Source organism: Mytilus galloprovincialis, chromosome 12, assembly GCF_965363235.1.
Source record: "Mytilus galloprovincialis chromosome 12, xbMytGall1.hap1.1, whole genome shotgun sequence".
In the NCBI taxonomy this organism is placed as follows: Eukaryota; Metazoa; Mollusca; class Bivalvia; order Mytilida; family Mytilidae; genus Mytilus; species Mytilus galloprovincialis.
In genome coordinates this window covers 36692004-36715272 of record NC_134849.1, presented here as the reverse complement: position 1 = coordinate 36715272, position 23269 = coordinate 36692004, and the positions used below count along the sequence as shown (strand labels likewise).

General features: G+C 30.1%; 1 protein-coding gene across 6 annotated transcripts; it reads right to left on the bottom strand.

The window, feature by feature from the left end:
- Positions 1-1575: 1575 nt before the first annotated feature.
- On the bottom strand, positions 1576-23194 carry LOC143053398 (uncharacterized). Of its 6 annotated transcripts, none has more exons than XM_076226200.1 (8): positions 23054-23194; positions 14564-14706; positions 13372-13520; positions 11856-11915; positions 9521-9580; positions 5621-5722; positions 5121-5181; positions 1576-2643 (listed from the first exon to the last, which is right to left on the bottom strand). In XM_076226200.1, the coding sequence occupies exons 1-8, from the start codon at positions 23091-23093 to the stop codon at positions 2524-2526; spliced, it is 735 nt and encodes a 244-aa protein (XP_076082315.1). In that variant the 5' UTR covers positions 23094-23194; the 3' UTR covers positions 1576-2523. The 6 variants fall into 6 exon arrangements, with proteins under 6 accessions (XP_076082315.1, XP_076082310.1, XP_076082316.1 ...); XM_076226195.1 differs by lacking the exon at positions 23054-23194 and adding an exon at positions 15535-15811; XM_076226201.1 differs by lacking the exon at positions 11856-11915.
- Positions 23195-23269: the final 75 nt, after the last annotated feature.

Genomic DNA, 23269 nt, shown 5'->3' with positions numbered 1-23269 from the left:
CTAATTAAAAAAAAATTTGCTATTTCACAATATTGTGCAATTAGATATTTCTTGCCATTGCACAATACTGTGCAATTGAAAAGACTTGCTATTGCACAATACTTAATATAATAATTTTAGATCCTGATTTGGACCAACTTGAAAACTGGGCCCATAATCAAAAATCTAAGTACATGTTTAGATTCAGCATATCAAAGAGGCCCAAGAATTCAATTTTTGTTAAAATCAAACTTAGTTTAATTTTGGACCCTTTGGACTTTAATGTAGAATTTGAAATTTGAAAACAGGACCAAAAATGAAGAATCTACATACACAGTTAGATTTGGCATATCAAAGAACCCCAAGGATTCAATTTTTGATGAAATCAAACAAAGTTTAATTTTGGACCCTTTGGACCTTAATGTAGACCAATTTGAAAACTGGACCAAAAAACTTCAATAATCAAGAATCTAAGTACATTTTTAGATTCAACATATCAAAGAACCCAACCGATTCATTTTTTGTCAAAATCAAACTAAGTTTAATTTTGGACCCTTTGGACCTTAATGTAGACCAATTTGAAAACGGGACCAAAAGTTGAGAATCTACATATACAGTTAGATTCGGCATATCAAAGAACCCCAATTATTCAATTTTGATGAAATCAAACAAAGTTTAATTTTGGACCCTTTGGGCCCCTTTTTCCTAAACTGTTGGGACCAAAACTCCCAAAATCAATACCAACCTTCCTTTTATGGTCATAAGCCTTGTGTTTAAATTTCATAGATTTGTATTTACTTATACTAACATTATAGTGCGAAAACCAAGAAAAATGCTTATTTGGGTCCCTTTTTGGCCCCTAATTCCTAAACTGTTGGGTCCTAAACTCCCAAAATCAATACCAACCTTCCTTTTGTGGTCATAAACATTGTGTTTAAATTTCATAGATTTCTATTTACTTAACCTAAGGTTATTGGGCAAAAACCAAGAAAAATGCTTATTTGGGCCCTTTATTGGCCCCTTATTCCTAAACTATTGAAACCAAAACTCCCAAAATCAATCCCAATCTTTCTTTTGTGGTCATAAACCTTGTGTCAAAATTTCATAGATTTCTATTAACTTAAACTAAAGTTATGGTGCGAAAACCAAGAAAATGCTTATTTGGGCCCTTTTTGGCCCCTTATTCCTAAAATGTTGGGACCAAAACTCCCAAAATCAATACCAACCTTCCTTTTATGGTCATAAACCTTGTGTTAAAATTTCATAGATTTCTATTCACTTTTACTAAAGTTAGAGTGCGAAAACTAAAAGTATTCGGACGACGGACGACGACGCCGACGCCAACGTGATAGCAATATACGACGAAAATTTTTTCAAAATTTGCGGTCGTATAAAAAATATACTTTTGCCTACTAAAATATTTTTGATGATAATATTTCATTTTCATTTTCAACGCTTTCACTTATGAAGCTAGTTATAGATTGGACCTTCGTTATATCAATAGTATAATCAGTTGTGGATCTCAGATTTTGAAAAAATGGGGCCCACCTAGACAACCAAAAGATAGTCTACTTTCATGGCATTTTTTATGCATCATTTTCTGGAAAGTGAATCTAAGCGCCTGGCCAAGAGATCTATTGAATAATGACATAAATTGATCTTTCTAGCAAAAAAAAATTCAACTTTTTTTTATTTTGTCTTCAAGAAATTAATTTTACATAAACATGATAAAATTTCAGTTATAATAATTCTGAAAACCTTATTTTTCATTCAAAAACTTACCCAAAATTTAACAATTTTTTAGAAATTCCACTTGTTATGGACTATATATTTAGAGATGACGAAACTGGAATGTTAAGGTATATATAAAATTCTGTTACCATTTCAACTTTAAGTATAAATATAAACTTACCTACAAAACTAGATGATTTACATATATATGGGTTGATTAAATTCATATTAGTGAATGCCCAAACAAAAGACTAAAATTAATATCCCAGTTAGAAAAATAACTTTAAAAATATTGACTAGGACACATGTTATAATAATAAGTTATATCAAATGTGAGATATTTATTTTGAAAATAACAAATTTCCAAACTGTATTTTACAAGATTTTTTATCTGATCTTTTTTCTACCGCTGAAATACATTCACAGCATATAGTTGAAACCATAAGGACTTGAATCACGAACTGATTTCATTGAACAATCATTTCTTACTGTTACATAATAACATAAGCAATGTCACATGGAAATTGTATGGGAAATTGCATGATATTGAAAGTTGCCTGTACAGTAAATCCTTTACCTTGCATTGAGAGAGCTTGTAAATTAATTTTCATAAACTGGGAGTCTACAAAAAAGTTACCAGTTAAAATTACTTATATTGAAGGACATAACATATATAGCAAAATATACAGAATTATTATATTAATAAAAGTTAAAATTTACTATATACTAATAATTAATTGACCCTTTTTCACTTTTACATGATCATATCTCAATCCACATTTGTCATAACTATTTTTCACAACTGGTAATAAATTACAATGGAATTTTTTCATCTGCAGGCTTGGATTCTGCTGACTCAGAGTTCGCTCCCTTGGTTTCTTCAATTAATGCATCTTCAAAATTGTTCTCTGATTTGCTTCCACCTACTTTGGCCTGTAAAATAAAATAAACATTGGAATCTGATGTACAGTAGTTGTCGTTTGTTTATGTAATTTATATGTGTTTCTCGTTTTTTTATTTTATATAGATTAGACCAACGGTTTTCCCATTTGAATGGTTTTATACTAGTAATTTTGGGGCCCTTTATAGCTTGTTGTTTGGTGTGAGCCAAGGCTCCGTGTTGAAGGCCGTACATTGACCTATAATGGTTTACTTTTTTTAAATTGTTATTTGGATGGAGAGTTGTCTCATTGGCACTCACACCACAAATTTCTATATCTATGTTACACCATTGTTTCAGGTAAGGGTGAAGGTTGGTTTTTCTGTTTGAATGGTTTTACACTTGTCATTTTTTGGGCCTTTAAAGCTTGCTGTTCAGTGTGAGTCAATGCTCCGTATTGAAGATCTAACTTTGACCTATAATGGTTTACTTTTACAAATTGTGACTTGGATGGAGAGATAATTGTCTCATTAGCACTCATACCACATATTCTTATATCTTTATATACATGATATATATATTTATTTAATTATCATATCAGGGCCCATTTACTCATTTGACTCCATCTCCACTATTTACAGATGCGATGTTGTATTTGGAAATGTGTGAATAAAGTAATATGCCTAATTCTTTCAAACGTCTCCAAACAAGATAGTCTTACATGAGACAAAACAGTAGAATTTGTAAGTTCTAGAATGGGACAGTTTAAACTAAATCTGTCGTACACTATTCATTTGTAATATACTTTGTAATATACTTTTAACAGAAAATGCATTTTATGCAATTTATTTTTACTACAGAAATGCAGGCAAAAGGTAGCATATGATTTTATCAGAAATGTTTTGTTGATAAACTTATTGTTAAGATAAACAATTCAAAGTTCAGAAAATCAAATAAAATGAAAAATTTCACTAAATACAAATTTACGGATATGAATAAAAAGAGATCTAGATGTGGGTTACAGGTTACAGAAATCAATTATATAAATCTAAAACAATTTCGTATAAAAATCTATAAATCAAAATAGGTGACTACAAAATAATAAAATTACACAGACAACATTGATATATTTACATTATGGGTGTACTGAAAAGTAAATATGTAAACCTCTTTATCTCTGCCATCCATTGCCAAACAACAACAGTTACAAAAAGTTTACATTGGAACAAAAATTTTCTAGGCATTATAAACAAAAAAAGCCCAAATGAAATGTATGAAACTGCTATCACTTTCTGTAACTCAAAAAATTATCAATCGTTTTTTTGGTGTTTTTTTTTTATCCAATGTAAACCTTTAGTTTCTGATCATGGGAGATGCTGTAATCATTTATAATGAAAATATTTCAGACAAAATATTTTATCAAATCATAGAACAACACAGAAAAATTAAAGTTAGAATTCAATATTTTAACTATTTTAACATTACCATTTTTAATAATGAAAAAGCAAATAAATGGATCTAAGCAAAAAACTTAACCGTTACAAATAACATTTAAATAGCTCTGAAGTAAATAAAAAATAAAAGTAGCTCTGCACAAAATGAATTTAATGTAGCGCTGCATTAAATGAACATCATTGTAGCTCTGCAGAAAATGAATATTAATGCAGCTCTGCAGTAAATGAACATTAAAGCAGCTCTGCAGTAAATGAACATTGATGAAGCTTTGCAATCTCCTGTAATCTTAACAATAAAGTGCACACCACTCACCAAACGTCCTCTAAAACTATCGATTGATCGTGATTTCTGAACAAAAATAATTCATTTTTAAGAAGTTTTTATTGCTGATGTTTGCATGCATAACTTTGTTTGCCATATTTGTGCTGTGCTTACTTTAATGAAGCTTTCTCTAATTTTAGCTTGCTTGCATGATTTTGTTTTTTTAATTTGTTATATATTTTTTTAAGTATTGGATTAAAAGGAATCTAATGCCTATATTTTGAAGTTGATAACTATACTGAATATAACTACATAATTTGAGAACGAAGACTATGTACAGATATAAATAATTTGGAAATTTGTACGGTGTACCTTATTTTTTGTAACAGCTATGGTAAATTAAAACCTAGAACAATTAACTGCTCATTAGGCCCAAATTTTCATACTCTTTATTGGTCCTCCTTAAAAGATCAGAAAACAAATATAATATTAATTTGTGATCCATCTAATTATAACAAGCCTAATGATCCTTAATTATGCATGTTATGCTTCATCCAATATTCCTGAAAAAATAAAGTATTCTTTTACAAGTGGTTTCTTACACAGTACCATGTTCCATCAGATTTTTTACCCATTATTTTGTTTTAAAAAAAATTGCATCATCAGAACACTTAAATCTTTGATTAATCAAGTGGAAAATTGAATCTTTACAGTTAACAGAACCTTGATTGATTATTTGGGCAAATTTCAAACAGATGGAAATTAGTACTATGTTAAAGCTCTTTTACACGAACTTATATAGATATATTCTTACTTTAACATTTGCTACTGCACCTCCAACTTTCTCTTCCATTGATTTAAAAGCTGTTGAATTTCTAAAATATAAAGACATAACACAGTTAATTTAAAACTTTTGGAAAACCAGCATATCTTGCTCATATAGACTTCTAAAGCATGTTACAGGCTGAAATTCTCGTTTTTTTAAAGACATTTCTAATATTTTATCAAAGTTTTGGAAAATACAGTCTGTGCCTATTTTTGAGATAAAATCATCTGAAAAACTGTTTTGTTTTTTTTTATGGGAAAAATAATCTTCCAGATTGTTCCGCAGATCATCCAGTTCCAAATCTACAATATAATGTTTGAAGTAGTGGATGATATTTTGACACATAATTACGCTATATAATTTTACTGTAATCATTTTCTTTTATGTTTTTAAGGGAGGCATGAGAGGGGTTCAACTTAGATTGAATTCCTGCATGATCATTTTTATACAGGTTCGACAGTAGTTAGTACAAGAGTAAACATATTTACCTAACATCACTAAGTTTCCTTGATACAGTAGAACCTACAGTAGAGAAAGCAGCAGATGTCTTTTCTGATGCTGTTTTAACTGCAGATGATGTCTTTTGGTATCTACAAAATAAACCATACATTTCTATATAATCTATCATAGCTTTCAAAGTATAATTGATAATGAGACCTGTTCTCCATAACAAGTGTTCAAGAATTTAATATAGAAATGAGGAGTTGTGTACCCAGACAACTCTCCACTAGAGACTAAATAAGAAAGAAGGCAGTAATCAAAACCATAGAATATTAAAACAAAATAGTTGTTACATACATGTATGTATGAAGTATGCAGGTATGTATATGTAAGCATAGTTTCATCAGGACATGTAAAACACCCTGTTCATGACATGCACTAACATATTTTTTCTTCACACTAGTGTGCTTATACTGTGGCAAATGATACGCTAAAGAAAACACAACACAGATTTTTCACGAGTGTATTTATTCCAAAAGGAACGATACACTAACATATATGACATGTACTAAAGTGAAAATAATTGATAACCATTTCTTTTCTTGTACTTACTCAAGTATTGTTGGTAAATTTATTGTTAATGGTACATAAAAATGAGAAACTTAAATTACATTTCCATTATTTAGGATATATATCCTTAACCAATAACAACATTCCAGTGAATGTGTTAGGAATATTACCCAGAATGCATCAGACATTTTAAAATTCTTTTTTTTTTTTTTAACATTTTCCCCCTTTTTAGCTCACCTGGCCCGAAGGGCCAAGTGAGCTTTTCTCATCACTTGGCGTCCGTCGTCCGTCGTCCGTCGTCCGTCGTCGTCGTCGTCGTCGTCGTCGTCCGTCGTCGTTAACTTTTACAAAAATCTTCTCCTCTGAAACTACTGGGCCAAATTTAACCAAACTTGGCCACAATCATTATTGGGGTATCTAGTTTAAAAAATGTGTGGCGTGACCCAGCCAACCGACCAAGATGGCCGCCATGGCTAAAAATAGAACATAGGGGTAAAATGCAGTTTTTGGCTTATAACTCAAAAACCAAAGCATTTAGAGCAAATCTGACATGGGGTTAAATTGTTTATCAGGTCTGGATCTATCTGCCCTGAAATTTTCAGATGAATCGGACAACCCGTTGTTAGGTTGCTGCCCCTGAATTGGTAATTTTAAGGAAATTTTGCTGTTTTTGGTTATTATCTTGAATATTATTATAGATAGAGATAAACTGTATACAACAATAATGTTCAGCAAAGTAAGATTTACAAATAAGTCAACATGACCAAAATGGTCAGTTGACCACTTTAGGAGTTATTGCCCTTTATAGTCAATTTTTAACCATTTTTCGTAAATCTTAGTAATCTTTTACAAAAATCTTCTCCTCTGAAACTACTGGGCCAAATTTAACCATACTTGGCCACAATCATCATTGGGGTATCTAGTTAAAAAAATGTGTGGCGTGACCCAGCCAACCGACCAAGATGGCTGCCATGGCTAAAAATAGAATATAGGGGTAAAATGCATTTTTTGGCTTATAACTCAAAAACCAAAGCATTTAGAGCAAATCTGATGGGATTAAATTGTTTATCAGGTCAAGATCTATCTGCCCTGAAATTTTCAGATGGATTGGACAACTGGTTGTTGGGTTGCTGTCCCTGAATTGGTAATTTTAAGGAAATTTTGCCGTTTTTTGTTATTATCTTGAATATTATTATAGATAGAGATAAACTGTAAACAGCAATAATGTACAGCAAAGTAAGACCTAAAGATAAGTCAACATGACCAAAATGGTCAATTGACCCCCTAAGGAGGTATTGTCCTTTATAGTCAATTTTTAACAATTTTCATAAAATTTGTAAATTTTTACTAACATTTTCAACTGAAACTACTGGGCCAAGTTCTTTATAGATAGAGATAATTGTAAGCAGCAAGAATGTTCAGTAAAGTAAGATGTACAAACACATCACCATCACCAAAACTCAATTTTGTCATGAATCCATCTGATTCCTTTAATATTCACATAGACCAAGGTGAGCGACACAGGCTCTTTAGAGCCTCTAGTTTATTTTATTCTGACCTGTATTCTGTTAACCCAAATTCAGATCCTAATATGTACAGTACCTATCTCACTACACAAGTTTAAGATTTTGACAGCTTTTCCAAAAAGGTTTTAACTGGGAGACAATTTTTATATTCAAATGCACTGCAAACTCTTTTTATTAGTTTTATTATAGATAATGGAAAGTAAAGCTACAAATTGAGAGATGAAAATATGAGGAAACCAGTTTTAATTTTTATACACAAGTGATTGAAGCTCAGTAATTGTCCAAATAAGGCTGGAGTTCAAATAAGCATTTCAGTGGTTTTAAACAGCAAAAGCTTGTTTGCAAATGAAAGGTGATAATACCACAGAAATAGTAGTGAAAATAAAATTCAGATAAAATATATACAATCATGACAATCCACATGATAAATAGCGAAAATATGTGAAACTATAAACATGAATAAAAGAACTAATTTATAGTGTTATGTCCTAATCTCAAACTAGGTGAAAAGCACAAACAATGTAAGTTTGATTATTTAAGCAAATATTGAATTAGAAGGCAAAAACTAGTTCTCATTTTTAAGAACATTGGTAAATTCAGAAACATAGTTTAATAGAACTCCTGCTTACTTTTATGTGTAGCAATCAAGTATGAACATTAAGGAATACTAGACTAGAAATCTGCTTTTATTAAAAGAATTCTAGTATCTACATGGCCTGTTAATATCTTTTAAGATATATTTTACTGACCCTGCCGTCTCTTCATTCAGCTGGCCAATAGGCTAAGTCGCTTGATTATTAAATATATGGATTATAAGGTTTTCAGCTGCAACCCACCATGTGAACCTTTTTTGCAATTGAGTGCATCTAATGAGCTAAAAGCTACACATTGTGTCTTGTGGGTGATATTTTACAATATCTTTATGAACAAAACATGATTATCTGTTTAACGTCCTATTGCTGGGATATTACCCCTCCCTTAGACAGTTTTAAGCTTATCAAAAGAAAGCTTGATAACTTCTCCTCACATATTGTGATGTCACTGATAACTTCACCTCAGACATTGTGTTGTAACTGATAATGCCTGCTCTCATCTCAAAGCTGTGATATGAGAATTATGGAAACCCTTTATTACAATAACCGTTTTGTGCAACAAAAATGACATTTGTTTTCTGGATTTACAATATCTATATACAATGGACAACAGATTGTTATAATTTTTAGGAAATATTAAAATACATGTTAAATATATCAATGATAGGAAATGGGAAAGTGTTGGTGCTCAATACTGGTTATATTTAAAATGCAAATGATTATACAAACAACATGAAGAAAAGAGATTTTTCTTAGGATGATTTTAAAGTATAAAATGAATGAAATTTTGATGCCCTAATTCTCATAACTTTGTAAATAAAGAACTTGCAATGAAAAAAACATTAAGCAATAACATGAATAATGAAAATAAAAATTTTGGAACCGTGTCATATGATAACATTCAAATTTCTGAAATTGATTTGGCTTTGGGGATTTTTCAGCTGCAAAACTCTAAAATAAATAATACTGTGGATTTATTCATACATTTGTCGTGTTGGTGGATTGATGAAAGTTGTGTCTTTGTGGATATTTGAAATCGTAGTTTTGCTAAGTCTAAATTTATGGCTTATTTAAACTATATCCATGAATGCCTTAAAAAGTCATGATACCCAACTACCGGTAATTAAAATAAATCCACAGTAAAGCCAAAAAATTTCTGCAATTCCATAACAAAGTAAAAATGACCAAAGAAAAATCCTTGTCAAGTTAGTAATTGAGGTTACATGCTAAACACACATGCCAACATGTAAATACTTACGCTGTGGAATGAGTGATCTTATCATTTATGTCATGAATTTTTTCATTTGTTTTTTGATACCTGAAAGATATAATCAATACTAAAGCCTGCACCATTGCTGTCTTTTTTCTCTGTTTTTCTTTGGAAGAAAAAAGGCTGGAATGGTGTCCAAAAGGTTGTTCAGATGGCAAATTTGCAAAAAAAACCAAGACTTTTTTATTTTGATTTTTTCAAAAAATTATGAATGATAGAAACAAATTTTAGGTGATAAAAACATTTTTCAAAAAAAAAAGCATTCAGACCCGTAAACATTGACCATTAACCTGATAACACTCAAATTGTGGTTTATTTTCCTCACAGTTTATTTGCCAGTACAAAGATTAGTTCTCTTATGTTAAGAAAAGGTTCAAATTTGTATTTGACTAGCTGACACTAGTATCCTGTTTTTTTCAAAACCAATCAATTTTTGTTGCCATTATATCTGAACTACCAATGTATATTTGTTACTCAAAATAATTGTCACAGCAAGGCACACAATGCAAACAAAGCAGCCTAAAAGGGGGAAATTATCAATAGGAGTCTGTGCCTTTCAAATGTTTAAAATTATTCTGATTACATATCTAATATATAATTTTAGTATCAAGTTATCAACCAAACTTTTTTTAAGATTTTTTTTTTTTTATTACTGTGAAAAAAAAATTCTTATTACCGGTAGATAATTTAAATAGTTACAGTGGTACAAAACACCTAGACTGAAATTAGTTTGGCTCGTTTAATTTTCCTAAAATTTTGACAAAATTTTACTTTGACCCTTGACAAAAATATAAAAATTTCAAAAAAATTGAACCAATCACTTTATCAGAAAATTTCATTGGATTTCAAGCAGTTGACAAACTCTAATTTAGATCATTGAAAAGCTAAATATTTCCTTAACATTAGAATATGATTAAAACATTCAGTTGATTTTTAGAGAGTTATCCCCCTGTAGAGTAATGTACCACCTTAAAGGTAATGCTTTAAGAAATGATAAAGAAATGCACTCAGTTACCTCAAAAAAGTCACTACAACTCATTGTTAGTAATTTAAGCTTCTATAGCAATTTGAACTACTCAGTCTTTTGAAACCAAGATAAAGGAATTCAGTTAAAATTCACTCATAATGGTGATTTTTAGTGATGGATTTTAGTGAAAAATCACTTGTTGTGGTGATTTTTAGTGAATGGTGGCATATTGAAAGCATCTGATTGACTCTATATTATCTCTATTTATGTGACAGGGTTGAAAAATTACGAGAGTGTTCTATATATAGAATCTGCAATTGCCAGCATTCACATTTTCACAGTGTTAGCCAGTGAGAGTGATTTTAACTTTATCCACTTGTGAACTGTACAAGGTGGATTATTCATTCATAGAAATACTACAGTTAATTATCAATTAACATTAATTCCTTAAAATACAAATTAAACTTTGTTTGAATGCTGCATTTTAATATTTGTCAAGCTATATATATGCATGATATTCTTTTCAAATGTTATATCTCAATCTTAACAATTAGAAACATTAAAAATTCTTAATTTATCAGTATAAAATTTCATATTTGGTTTTAAGAGACGCTGTGTTGTTAGCATTTTACTACAAATCTCCATAAGCTTTGAATTTTGGTTTCATGAAAATCAAGTCCAGACTCATCATTTCAGAAGTAGCCAATTCAACCATTGATGCATCCATATTTTAGTTCTTGAGACAAATTAATATCATAATTCCTTTACAAATAATGAAGAGAAAAGAAGGTTTTTAATTTTTAATTATTTTGTTGCGACTGTCAAACTTCATTGACAAATTTTAAAGGTATATATAATATATATATATATAGTAAGTTTTTTCCAAACTGTGTGGACTTGCATAGCTTAAAATGATGAGTCCTTCATGAAAACGTGCAAATTTCTTGTAACCTGAGACATTACATTTTCACTAAGAAAATAATTTTAGACTGTAGCCATTTTTTAATTACTATATCTTTACAATGATATTATCAAAATTCAATCATGTTCGAAGGTTAGACAAACACAAAAGTTAACATGATAGAACAAAAATATAATGACATATTAACCATGGTTCAAAATTTTTTGTAAATTTTTTACATACAGAATATAAAATAAATGTGAGGGCCAAAAATAATTTTGTGACCAATTTTCATAAACTTTGCCTACTTTATATGTGAAGCTAGCCAATATTGCACTTTAAAATTTTAAATTCAAGGTCTTATATTTTTTAAAAAAAAAAGCAAATTTTCATTTATGAAAATATTCAATGTATCAGGTTACAAAATCCCAAACACACAAAACAAAGAGACTCACGCTGATGTAGAAGTAATTCTTTCTTTTATGTGAGTTAATCTCTCATTTGTTTTCTGCATCCTAATTACAACATAAAAATAATCAAAGCACTGAAGTGCTGTAGGATAGATATGTGTTTAATTAGAAGAAAGAAGATTTTTTTTTACAGTTACTTTAATTGAACAATCTTGTCCAAAAGGTCAGAAAGGTCTAAAGTCAATTAAGAATGTCTACAGTCTAAAAATATCTTCTTTGAGATTTCATACAGATTCTAATTGAAAAACTTTAAGTTTAAATATCACAATAATCACAACATTCATACATTATCATGCACTCAGTTTAAATTCAAAACAATATTGCAAGAAATAATAATAAAATAAGTTGAATACTACAAAACTTTTAAAAGCTACTGATTGTAAGCATTAGGACTTTCAAAAAAAATTATAAGCAGTAAGCGATGTTGGGGCTCCTGTTAGGTCTGCATACTCCCTGAGGACATTTTTAAAATTGCCTCAGGTCACCAGGAAACTTTTAAGAAAATTTAAGTAAGGATTCAAAATGTTTAAAGAACTCAGGTCCCAGATATTTTTAAACAAGACTTCAGGTCGCAAGGTCATCTGCCAAACTGACTTATTAATCAAATTCTTTAAATTTTTTATCACGATATTTTTCTGTTGGCTAGCATAAATTCAGACCCAGAAATAAATAATGAAATATATCAAATCTTATATTCTAAAAAGTTTTATAAATTTACATGTAGTTTTTACAATGAAAATAAAAATTATAAAGAGAAACATCTCTGAACAAAGAAGCTGCAAGTGTAACTTTAAAAAAAAATATAAAAAAGAAAAAATGATGATGACTTTTCATGTGGCACTAGCAGTGTCTCTTGGGTATACATGTACTACAAAAGTTTGGATACAAAATATAAGAGATTCAATGAGGGTCCTAAATCAATTAAAATATGCTAGTTTTCAGCTTGGCCACATGCCCACCAGTGAAGGGTTTATAAATTTCTATCAGGACTCTTTGAATTTCTTCTACGGGCCAATAGAATAAATACAAAATTTCCCCCAAAATGAATGTTAGACCTGTAACAGCAAAGTTTTACTGTTTAGAGTGCATATGCTACTAATCTACTCAAAATGCATGTATGCTTTTGTCAATGTTTGTAAACAAGGCCTAAAATAAAATATTGTTTGTATAAAAACAGTGCGACTCATAAAATTTTATTGTCAAAACTAAGTTAAATATTATTTTATTCATTTCCGATTTGCAGACTTGCCAGATTGACAGATATTGTTCCAGCTTTTGGAAAAAAATAAAATTATTTCCCTACCTACCTAACCACACCTGGCTTGGCAGGGTCAGGATTGGGGGAAAAATCAATATATTAATTAAAGTAGGCCCAAGGATGTCTTTTTTTTTACAAAAAGATCTTTGCAGAAAATTGAATATACCCATGTAGAATGATTTTTTTATCTATTCCAATACAATGATTGCTAATCTTAAAATTCCATCAGTCAATGCTACTTACGCATCTGAATCTTGAATAGATTTAAACCCATGCTGGAGATCCTGTTTAAATTCTTGAAATGGTGTTATACCCATTTGTCGTTTAATTTCAGCAGCTCTTCTTACTTTGGCCCCTAAAACTTGTCTCAATGTGACAATTTCTTCTTCAACCTTTAATAAATAGAAATATATATTTCTCTCTCTTTCAAAAGATTTTTTTAAATATTGCATATAAATACATATAAACTTTAAACTCATGAAATAAAATAGGTAACAAATGACATGAATGAGGAGACATTAATTCTTAAATAGTAATTAATTTAGTAATTCCTCTATCAGTTTAACAATGCTTCAATCATAAGAATATTTTTGTATGTAATAATTTTTATAAAAACAATATTTATTTAGGATCCAAGCACATTTCTTACTATAACATGAATAACTTAAATCATGTTTTTTTTAATTATTGCAATCTTAACATTCAACACTTTTAAATATTGAAAAAAAGAAGATTTGGATTGATTTAATACCAAATAGACAACTCTCCACAAGAGACCATAAAACCTTTAATAAAACAAGATTATATATAGGTCCAAATGGACACCTAGCCCTTCTTAAACTTTGGTGTTTGCATGTTGGATAGCAAAATCTGAGTCAAAACCCTAAATTATTTGGTATATGTTGATATAATTTAAAAGTTCAAATCAAAAAGAACATGAAAGTGGTATTTTGACCTATAATTGTATACTTTTTACACATTGTGACTTAGATGTCTTATTGGCACTCATACCACATCTTCTTATTTCTATGAATTTACATTGATGTGAACACTGTTAAATGGTCTACTATCTAACTTCATACTTTAACATATTCTAGACAGATCCACAGACCAGAAAGCTTTATCTGATGCCCCCTATTATCAAAGACAGGGGTAAAAAAGTTAGATAATTATTTCCACAAATAAATGTCAAATTTTTTTCTTTAGATTACTGTAAAATTCAGAAATTATTGCTTGCATTTATTATTGTGATTTTGTCATTTTAGACTAAAATGTGATTTGAAATTTTGTGATACTGAGAAAAAATATGTTTAATTCATTTGAAAAATTTCAAATTGCAAGTTTAAATTATTGCGATTATAACCCTGTTGCATTTTGCAATTTAATAAAAACATCTCAATAATTTCTGAATTTACAGTATTCCAAATATGTTTACTTTTTCTAACTCATCCTGCAGAAGTTTCAGTCTCTCTGCTCTTTCTTCTGGAGTTTCCACAATAACTGGTATGGGAGGCTCTGATCCTGTATCAACAGTTTCATATGAGGGTGAATTCAAACTACTGTCATACAAATGTTCATCTGAAAAGACAAAAACAAATTTATTGAAAAATCTGAGTCAGGAACAGAGAAGTACAGTTTCTCTTATTCTTACTGGTCCTTATTTTGCACAACTGTATATACTTTTTATTATACTCAACATGTGATATTTGTTGTCATGAAAAAAACTGATCAAAACTGAAAACCTTATATCAGTTCATTGTACATGTTGTATATAGAAAGAACATATATCTGTAAGCAGATCATTGCAGATAAAGATAGAATGTGTATATCATTAGAGAAACTCAGAAACAAATTTACCACCACCAAATCTGGTGTAATCTTTATTCCCTTGATAACAGAACCTTGCAAAACAAAAAGAATCACATGCACCTGCTATTCCTAGTCAAATAGTTTAACATGTATCATTAAATCAAGAGGAAGAAAGTTGCAAGTTTCATCTAAGTACCACTCTACCATGGAAAGTCTACACATATTTTTTTATTTATTTTTTTCAGATTATGACCAAAAAAAAACACCTATACTTTGTACTTTCACTAATGGTCAAGTGAGCTATAAATTGTATGAAACACATTCTGAAAGGGGAGACAACTCCATGTTATTTTCTTATGTGTGTTTTTATTTTATTATTTTGTAATTGATTTTCATATATATATATATATATTTCATTGTATTTCACAAGGGCTTCAGCATGTTCAGGGAAGATTAGTGTTATAGGTAACTGTGTCACCCTCTTTAAATAAAGAATAATCTTTATTATTTTTATTTTTATTATTATCATAATCTGCCGTTCATTCCATTCAAGTATCATTCAAACTTAAGGGGAGAATATCTGCAGTGCATCCTTACCTACTTCTGGCAGATCTGAATATAGAAAGTTTTGATCAGATTCTGTTCTAACTATATCCCCAACAATATCGTCCTCATAGTACCCTTCTGAATCATAATGTCCTTCATCTTCAGAATGGTGACCATCATGGGTCAGTTTCAGAAATTTTAAATAGTTTGTAGATTCACTGATTTTTGGCTCATATTCCAAATCTTCAGGATTTGGATAACTTTCCATAATAATAATGTCTAAGTATAGTTGAACTATCAAGATTTATCCTCTCATGCGAAATTTTATGTATTTAATGTATATTTATGAATTTCCATATAATCCACTACAATAATACAATTCAGAAGTAAATTTTTCAATCTCTTTCCATTTCGAATTACAAATATTTTTTACATCCTTAAAATCTATTTGTTTATTATTTGCCTTTTTACTTATATTACATCACAAGTTTTTAAGTCAAACTTATGTTGACGTGGACTTGGTAAATAAATCTTCCTAATTAATCAATGCATAAATAGAAAGTAAACACAATGTTATCGTAACAGGATCAAACGGTGACAAAATCATTATCAGTTATCAGTTAATCAGTGCAATAGATTATATAACAGGTTTCACAAGTAATACTTTTCAACCTGGTCACAAGTTCAAGTTAGCAATTGCACTCCCAAACTTTTATTATTCAACTGTCATATATATATATATCATAAAGTTCAGTTAAGGTGTCTTATAAAATCTGTCACATGTTACTGACTGGACATTTATTTGTGTCTGTCAAAATTCTTGGTAGCCTAGGCCTAATTTTGTATCTTTCAAAACCATAACATTAGATCAATTTTTTTTGACTCTCAGAGTTTATTTTTTCTGAGTTAAAAAAGATTTCTACCATGCAATATGTACACAAACGTGTTCACTTGTCACCCTAAGGTCAACAATAACACCTGACCAATGTTTTATCTAGGTAATATACACACGAACATAATTAATATTTCAATCATCTCCTAGTCACATGAGAGATTAGATAAAATTCAAAAATTTCGGCAAAGTGATACTACTTAGAACAGATATAGAAATCATTCATCCAAATTTATGATTACGTAAAATTTTCCATTGTTGCCTTTTATTCCTTCTTTCCTTTGATTGATTTTTATAGAATTATATTTTCCATAAAGTTATTAGTCACTTGAGAATAAAAAAAACTTTAGCTCTTGTACTGGAAGGTTGGTGCCACACTACGAAAATCAGAAACCGTATGGATCTACAAGAAATCAATTTGATCAAATCCAATTATAGATCAAGAATGGCAATTAACACACTTCATAATTCCAATCTTCTCATGAAAAAAACTTTCTACAAAAATTCCATCTCACAGTTTTCCACTTGAATTTACAATCATAACAATTTCAATAATAGAATTTCCATATGATAAAAATCTATAAAATCACATCACAGGCAGACGACAGGTAGAATTTCATTCATCAACGTGGACACTGTCAGACAAAATCAATGACGTCATGAATTTGTCATCTTCCTTACGATCTTATTATATCATTACATGTTCTATTCGTCAATCAAATTTACAGGTAAAAATAGACAAATACCAAATCAAATGCCATATCAATTAATTAAAGGTATGATATGATGAATTCTTTGGTTTTCATGCCACCCTACTCTTCATTGATGGTTGCATTAAACACTTTCCATGCCAGACTTTTTAATTTATTTCAATTTTTCCATATTGTTTTTTATCAATCACATGTTCATGATGTTTATGTGTTCACTCCAGGTAAGAAATTAAACTTGAAAAGTGAAAATCTTTTAAGTCTATTTTTAGAAAATTTAGAAAAATTGCTTCTCCAAATTTAAATAGAGATAGTACAATGCAGTAAAAGCACTTTTTCAATTTATACCAACATGACCATTGTCCAATATTAAATATTAAATTAAAATTTTTAAATTAATTAATTGATAAATTTTACATAAAAGGGTGATACTGGTTATGCATTAATGTAAAATGAGTTGTAGGGGCACAGTCTGCACCAAAAACTTTTTCAACTACTTGTCCGAAGACCAATATTCCGACATTTTTCTTATTGGTCCAAACAAAGTTTTGCAAATTTATACTTACTAGTCCGAATGAAATTTTACTAGTCTGGGGCATCGGACTAGTGGCTAACCGTGCAGACTGGGGGCATGGTTTCAATTTAAGCACATTGTTGCATCTAAATTTCTTGATAATAAAATTTCCTAAGAGAGATTGTTTACTGCTAAAAATATAAACATTGATATATTGGGAAGCAATACTACAGCATTGTTATATAGTAAAATCTCTTACTATCATGACTATTGCTTTTTCAACATTACAAACCAAAAATGTGAGAATAATTATTTACAGACCAAAAATGTGAGAATAATTATGTACAAACCAAAAATGTGAGAATAATTATGTACAGACCAAAAATGTGAGAATAATTATGTACAGACCAAAAATGTGAGAATAATTATGTACAGACCAAAAATGTGAGAATAATTATGTGCAGACCAAAAATGTGAGAATAATTATGTACAGACCAAAAATGTGAGAATAATTATGTACAAACCAAAAATGTGAGAATAATTATGTACAGACCGAAATTGTGAGAATAATTATGTACAGACCAAAAATGTGAGAATAATTAAGTACAGACCAAAAATGTGAGAATAATTATGTACAGACCAAAAATGTGAGAATAATTATGTACAGACCGAAATTGTGAGAATAATTATGTACAGACCAAAAATGTGAGAATAATTATGTACAGACCAAAAATGTGAGAATAATTATGTACAGACCGAAATTGTGAGAATAATTATGTACAGACCAAAAATGTGAGAATAATTATGTACAGACTAAAAATGTGAGAATAATTATTGCTACTATAGGAAAAATATAGGTCAATATATAAATAAAGGTCAGCCATAAGACAAGTAGTTTCTGGAAGGGCTTATAAATCAGGCCTCTGGGAAAAAAATGGTTGAAAACATAGGGAATCACTGAAGCATGATAGAAGCGGTGGGCCCCCTCTTAGGCAGTCAGTGAGCCTCCACTTATGAAAAATTCTGGATGCGCCACTGTAAATTGGTTTCATGAAAATTGTGCATTCCTAAACACAAACTCAGTAAACACAATGTTTTCCAACATTTGTTGATTCAAACAGAACTTTTAGATTTCTGTTATGACCGTGAAATTTCAGGACAAAATTAGTGTATACAATATTAAAATGATGATGGCAACACAGATACTAGAATTTGTTTTCATAGTTTTGTCGGTACATTAAATATTTGATCAGATGATAGATCTTTTATTTACTGGACATTTAAACCAGATAAATGGCCATTATTTGTTTGATCTATAACATGAATTTTGGACAAGTCACTTTTTTATAAATAATATTATAATAATTACCATTATCATATTTACAAATTGATTCACAAACTCGAGGAATTTGGTCCGAGACCACAATTGTCGTCCCTTGATATTCGTTGTTCACAAATATAGTCCCTAGTGTTGACAGTGGGTTACTTGCCATTAATTTTTATACCCCTTCCAAATTTATTTCTCCATGTTTAATGCCTCAAATTGCAAGTAGGGGGATGAAATTACACTGTAAAAAAATTTGGGTCCAGAATTTTAAAGGAAAGTAGTGATTTGGTCCAGCTGAAAAAGGTTGAAAATTAGCACTTCGGAAGCTGTTAAAAGATTTCAAGACGCCCTAAACATAAAATTGTCCATATTTTGAGTTAGAGCCGATGAAGTTTTCTATAATTTTGATATAATTTGTCCCAAAAGTAGTACAACACACTGTAAAAGTTTCTTTGAGAAAGCGCAGGTGGGATTTTTTTTATTTTCATTTATGTTCTAAAAGAAATGCACTACGAAATAATTGTGTTCTCGGACCATTTTAAACGGACTTACTACATCCCCTGTTTTTAGATCTGTTTTATTATTAATTTACTTTCAGTTTCATGAATCATTGTGTATATTTATCTCAATTCATATTAGAATAATATGATTTGTGTCAAATTGTGATGTAATCTGCATTCTGATTGGCTGAAAGTTCATTTTCAATCTTCTCAGACAAAATTTTGTTATGTGACTAAGATGTCATCAACTCCTTAAAAAATGAATATAGAATTAAAACATAAGTCATGTAAGTAATGACTGTAATATTTTTTCTGTCTATTCGAGACCTCAAAATTTGTTAAAGGTGGTCAAAACTTTTAGATAACAGGTTACATGGTTTCCTGATAGACAGTTAAAATGGAGGTGGATAAAACCCTTTTCAGATTTTCATTCCTTTTTTGATGAAGACAGCATACATGATAAATGAGAATGACATTCTCCATTATATCCTTAAATGTGTATCTGAGAGGCATACATGGCATACAATGAATGTCAAAGTAGTAAAATAACATAATGTATCTAAACTATGTAATTTTTGTTTCAATGTTGTAATTTGTTCCAATGAAGAAGGTATGGACAATTGTGTTATATTTTTTATTATTTATATATATATGATTTCAAATAAATTTAAATATCTGATTAGCAAAAAGAATTATCATTAACAAAAATGCACAAATTACACTTCCTCTAATAAATTAAGGTGATACATGACACTAGAGGTTGTATTTCTGTAAATATATATATGGTAATGCAATTTCCCATACATGTACATTCAAAATGAACTCCTTAAAGGCAAAATTGTAACAGTTTTCCTGTGATGTTTTTTTTTTTTTTTTAATTCATCATAGAACAATGTAGAATGGAAAGCTCAAACATGTCAAATGCACTACCATTTTTCAATGGTCAAAATATAGGGCTGTGCAGCATATTTTCAATAATAATAAGACACCCAAAACTTCCTAGAATTTTACCTCATTCTTATAACTTTTGTAATACATTGAATAACCCTCCCTTCACTTTCAATCTTCCTCAAAATAAAATTTCCCATCTAATCATGTGTATGAACATTACATTACAAATTTATCATTCACAATGACACGAGGTCCCACAATAAAGTGCACAGGTGAATTAAATAAAAACTTGATAACAATCGTTTTTCATGATCCTGGCTAAAAAATGTTATTCAGTGATCTGGAAGGATTTTTCTCTATGGGCCCAGGGCCCCTCAAAAATAAATTCAATGGGCCATTTAAAAAAAATATGGGCCATGTTGTCAAATGAGTGGGCCATTTGCATGATTTGAATTGACTACAGTGAAAAAAAATTAATGGTGTATATTTCGCCAAAGAATTGGTGGTACATTTTTTGTACTTACCTTACTGATTCTAAATAATATCATGGATATTGTTGCTGTGATTTTGTAATTTCAATTTCAAAGAATATAAAATAAGTTCTTCCAAACCAGACAATATTTACTGTTGTCTTGTTCATGTTCATGATTTTTTTACATTAAATTTGGGTCTTCGTCGATACCATACTTATTTCAACGTTCCGTACTTAGCAATGATTAGAGGACGTTTCTGGCATATCCTCTGCACTTCTTGTATTATTATTACTTCATCACAATGACAACAAATAACAGTAGAGAGTATCATTAAATGATAGAACAAAACAACAATTCGTTGAAGGCATGTTTACAAAATGTCAAAACGAGCCAAAGACCAAAAAGTAACAAGGACAGTTAAGCGCCTTTTATGGCCAATGATGGCATTGAATATGGAGACAAAAAATATATTCCTAAAAAAAATTAGGGGGTTTTTAATCGAAATAACAGCAAGCTAAACTAATTTAATAGATTATAATTAGAGATAAATCTCATCTGTACTAGCCAAATTTCACAAATTTAAAGTTGTTTATGAAAAATCGTACCATGAATGATGGTTAATTACATTTTTTGGGTAATCAGTTGTACCGCATGGTTCTATTATTACCATATGAAAACCCCTGAGACGTCCCAAAAATATATAGGTGCTCCTATCATTGGAGGAACATTACACAGTTGTGTACACACACATGGCGGCACAGAATACGATCGTTAATCCATTTTCATGAAATTTAAACGTTTCGAAACGAAGTGAAAAATATCGTGCGCCACGTGGGCGCTTACATAAGTCACTCTATGCACCATTTCTGGTCTATATGCGCTATAGGCGCAGGGCGCACGTCCTTCCCGATCACTGTTAATTATAAGTACAAAATGAAGTATTGAATGCTTCTTTTTGTAACTTCATAGGCTTGTAAAAGCTTCTGCGCTTCATACAAAATGTACTTCGGTCAACGCTTTTACACCCCAATAAAGTTACAAAAAGAAGCATTCAATTCTTAAATAACCTAAGGGTTAATTGATTATTATTGCTAAAAAAATGGTGGCTGCTAGAAAAAGAAAACAAATTTTGACAATGGTGAATATCATTTGACGATGGTGGAGGATAGTTTTAATGATGGCGGGCTGCCATCGTTAAACAGGCCATAGAGATCCCTGTCCATTGAGATTAACGTCATAACTTATCATGTGACAACTAAAATCCCTTTAACAGAACCAAAATCCGAAACGTTACGGTATTTCCCTTTCTTTTTTGAAGTAAAATATGTTTGAATTAAAAAAATAATTCATATAGAATTATCTCCTTTCATAGGTAATGCCCAGGGATGGGGTAATCATAATCTGTAATACATAATTTCATGCTTGGATCACAGCTGAAGATTGTGTTTATCTATTTGAATATTGGAGTTGAAGCGGTGGCAAATCCTCGGGTTTTACCATATATAGGTACACAAATTAAACTTAAAACTCAATTTAATTTTTGTTGAATCATTAAAATTAAATTTGAGATCGTTTTTTCAAATCTCCTTATCATATTAGACATGTGTTATAAAAATCTTTGTGATATCTTTTACCGTTTGGTTTTAAATTGGAATTAAAAATTGTATTTTCCCATAGAGTTTGAGGTAAAATCCCAAGAATTTCACCTCCTAGAAATTTAAAGTGCCAGGATGTTCGAAAATATGTATAGATTACATTTTTTTCAGTAATAGACAGTAATCTGTAATCGAATCACTAATGCCTGCCTCATATTATTTCTTATTAAATTCCATTCTTACATATGTACCTGCTTCAGGTTTACAGATTAGTTCTGCCTTTGTAAACAGGTAAAGTTTATGGAAAGTAATTTAAACTGTAGTCTAAAATGTCCCTTAGAAACTTAATATACATTGTAGGGCTTAAATCAGAAAATTGCTTCAGACTTGAAAAGCGATTTACTCATTTTATAGACCTCTTAACATTTTTTGCAAGCTCTTTTTAATGTTTCACTTCAATCTATAGCTAAATTGTGAGGGCATATGTGTGCATAATGAGCACGGAAAAATATATGTACATTTCTACGTCTTATGTACACGTTGAAATCTTTTTGCGTGTTGTTTATAGTTTAGGGAAGACCGGGCAGTTTTTTTCTTTTTTTGGCTTGTGGCTCAACATTTAGAACATTATTTGGGCGTATACTGTTGAAAGACTGTGAACTAATGCCTACCAGCTGATTTGTCTGGGGTGTCACTGGTTGGAGTTGACATTTTCAGTCAGTATTTCTTTCCTACACCTGAGTGTGATTCACAGTGTTGCCGGAAGTTGCTAAATTGTCATTACGGGTGACGTCACATCGATAGATACTCTTTAGACTAAAAGAACAAAAAGAAAAATTAAAGACAATTCTATTGAAATTGTGATCCTTTTTGTATTATTAACAAAT

Excerpts from the sequence above, each read along its gene's own strand:
- LOC143053398 (XM_076226195.1), bottom strand. The coding sequence starts at position 15,751 with ATGGAAAGTTATCCAAATCCTGAAGATTTGGAATATGAGCCAAAAATC. Across the intron at positions 14,707-15,534 it reads TTCAGATCTGCCAGAAGTAG|ATGAACATTTGTATGACAGT; the intron begins GTAAGGATGCAC and ends TTGTCTTTTCAG. Across the intron at positions 5,182-5,620 it reads AGGAAACTTAGTGATGTTAG|AAATTCAACAGCTTTTAAAT; the intron begins GTAAATATGTTT and ends TTTATATTTTAG.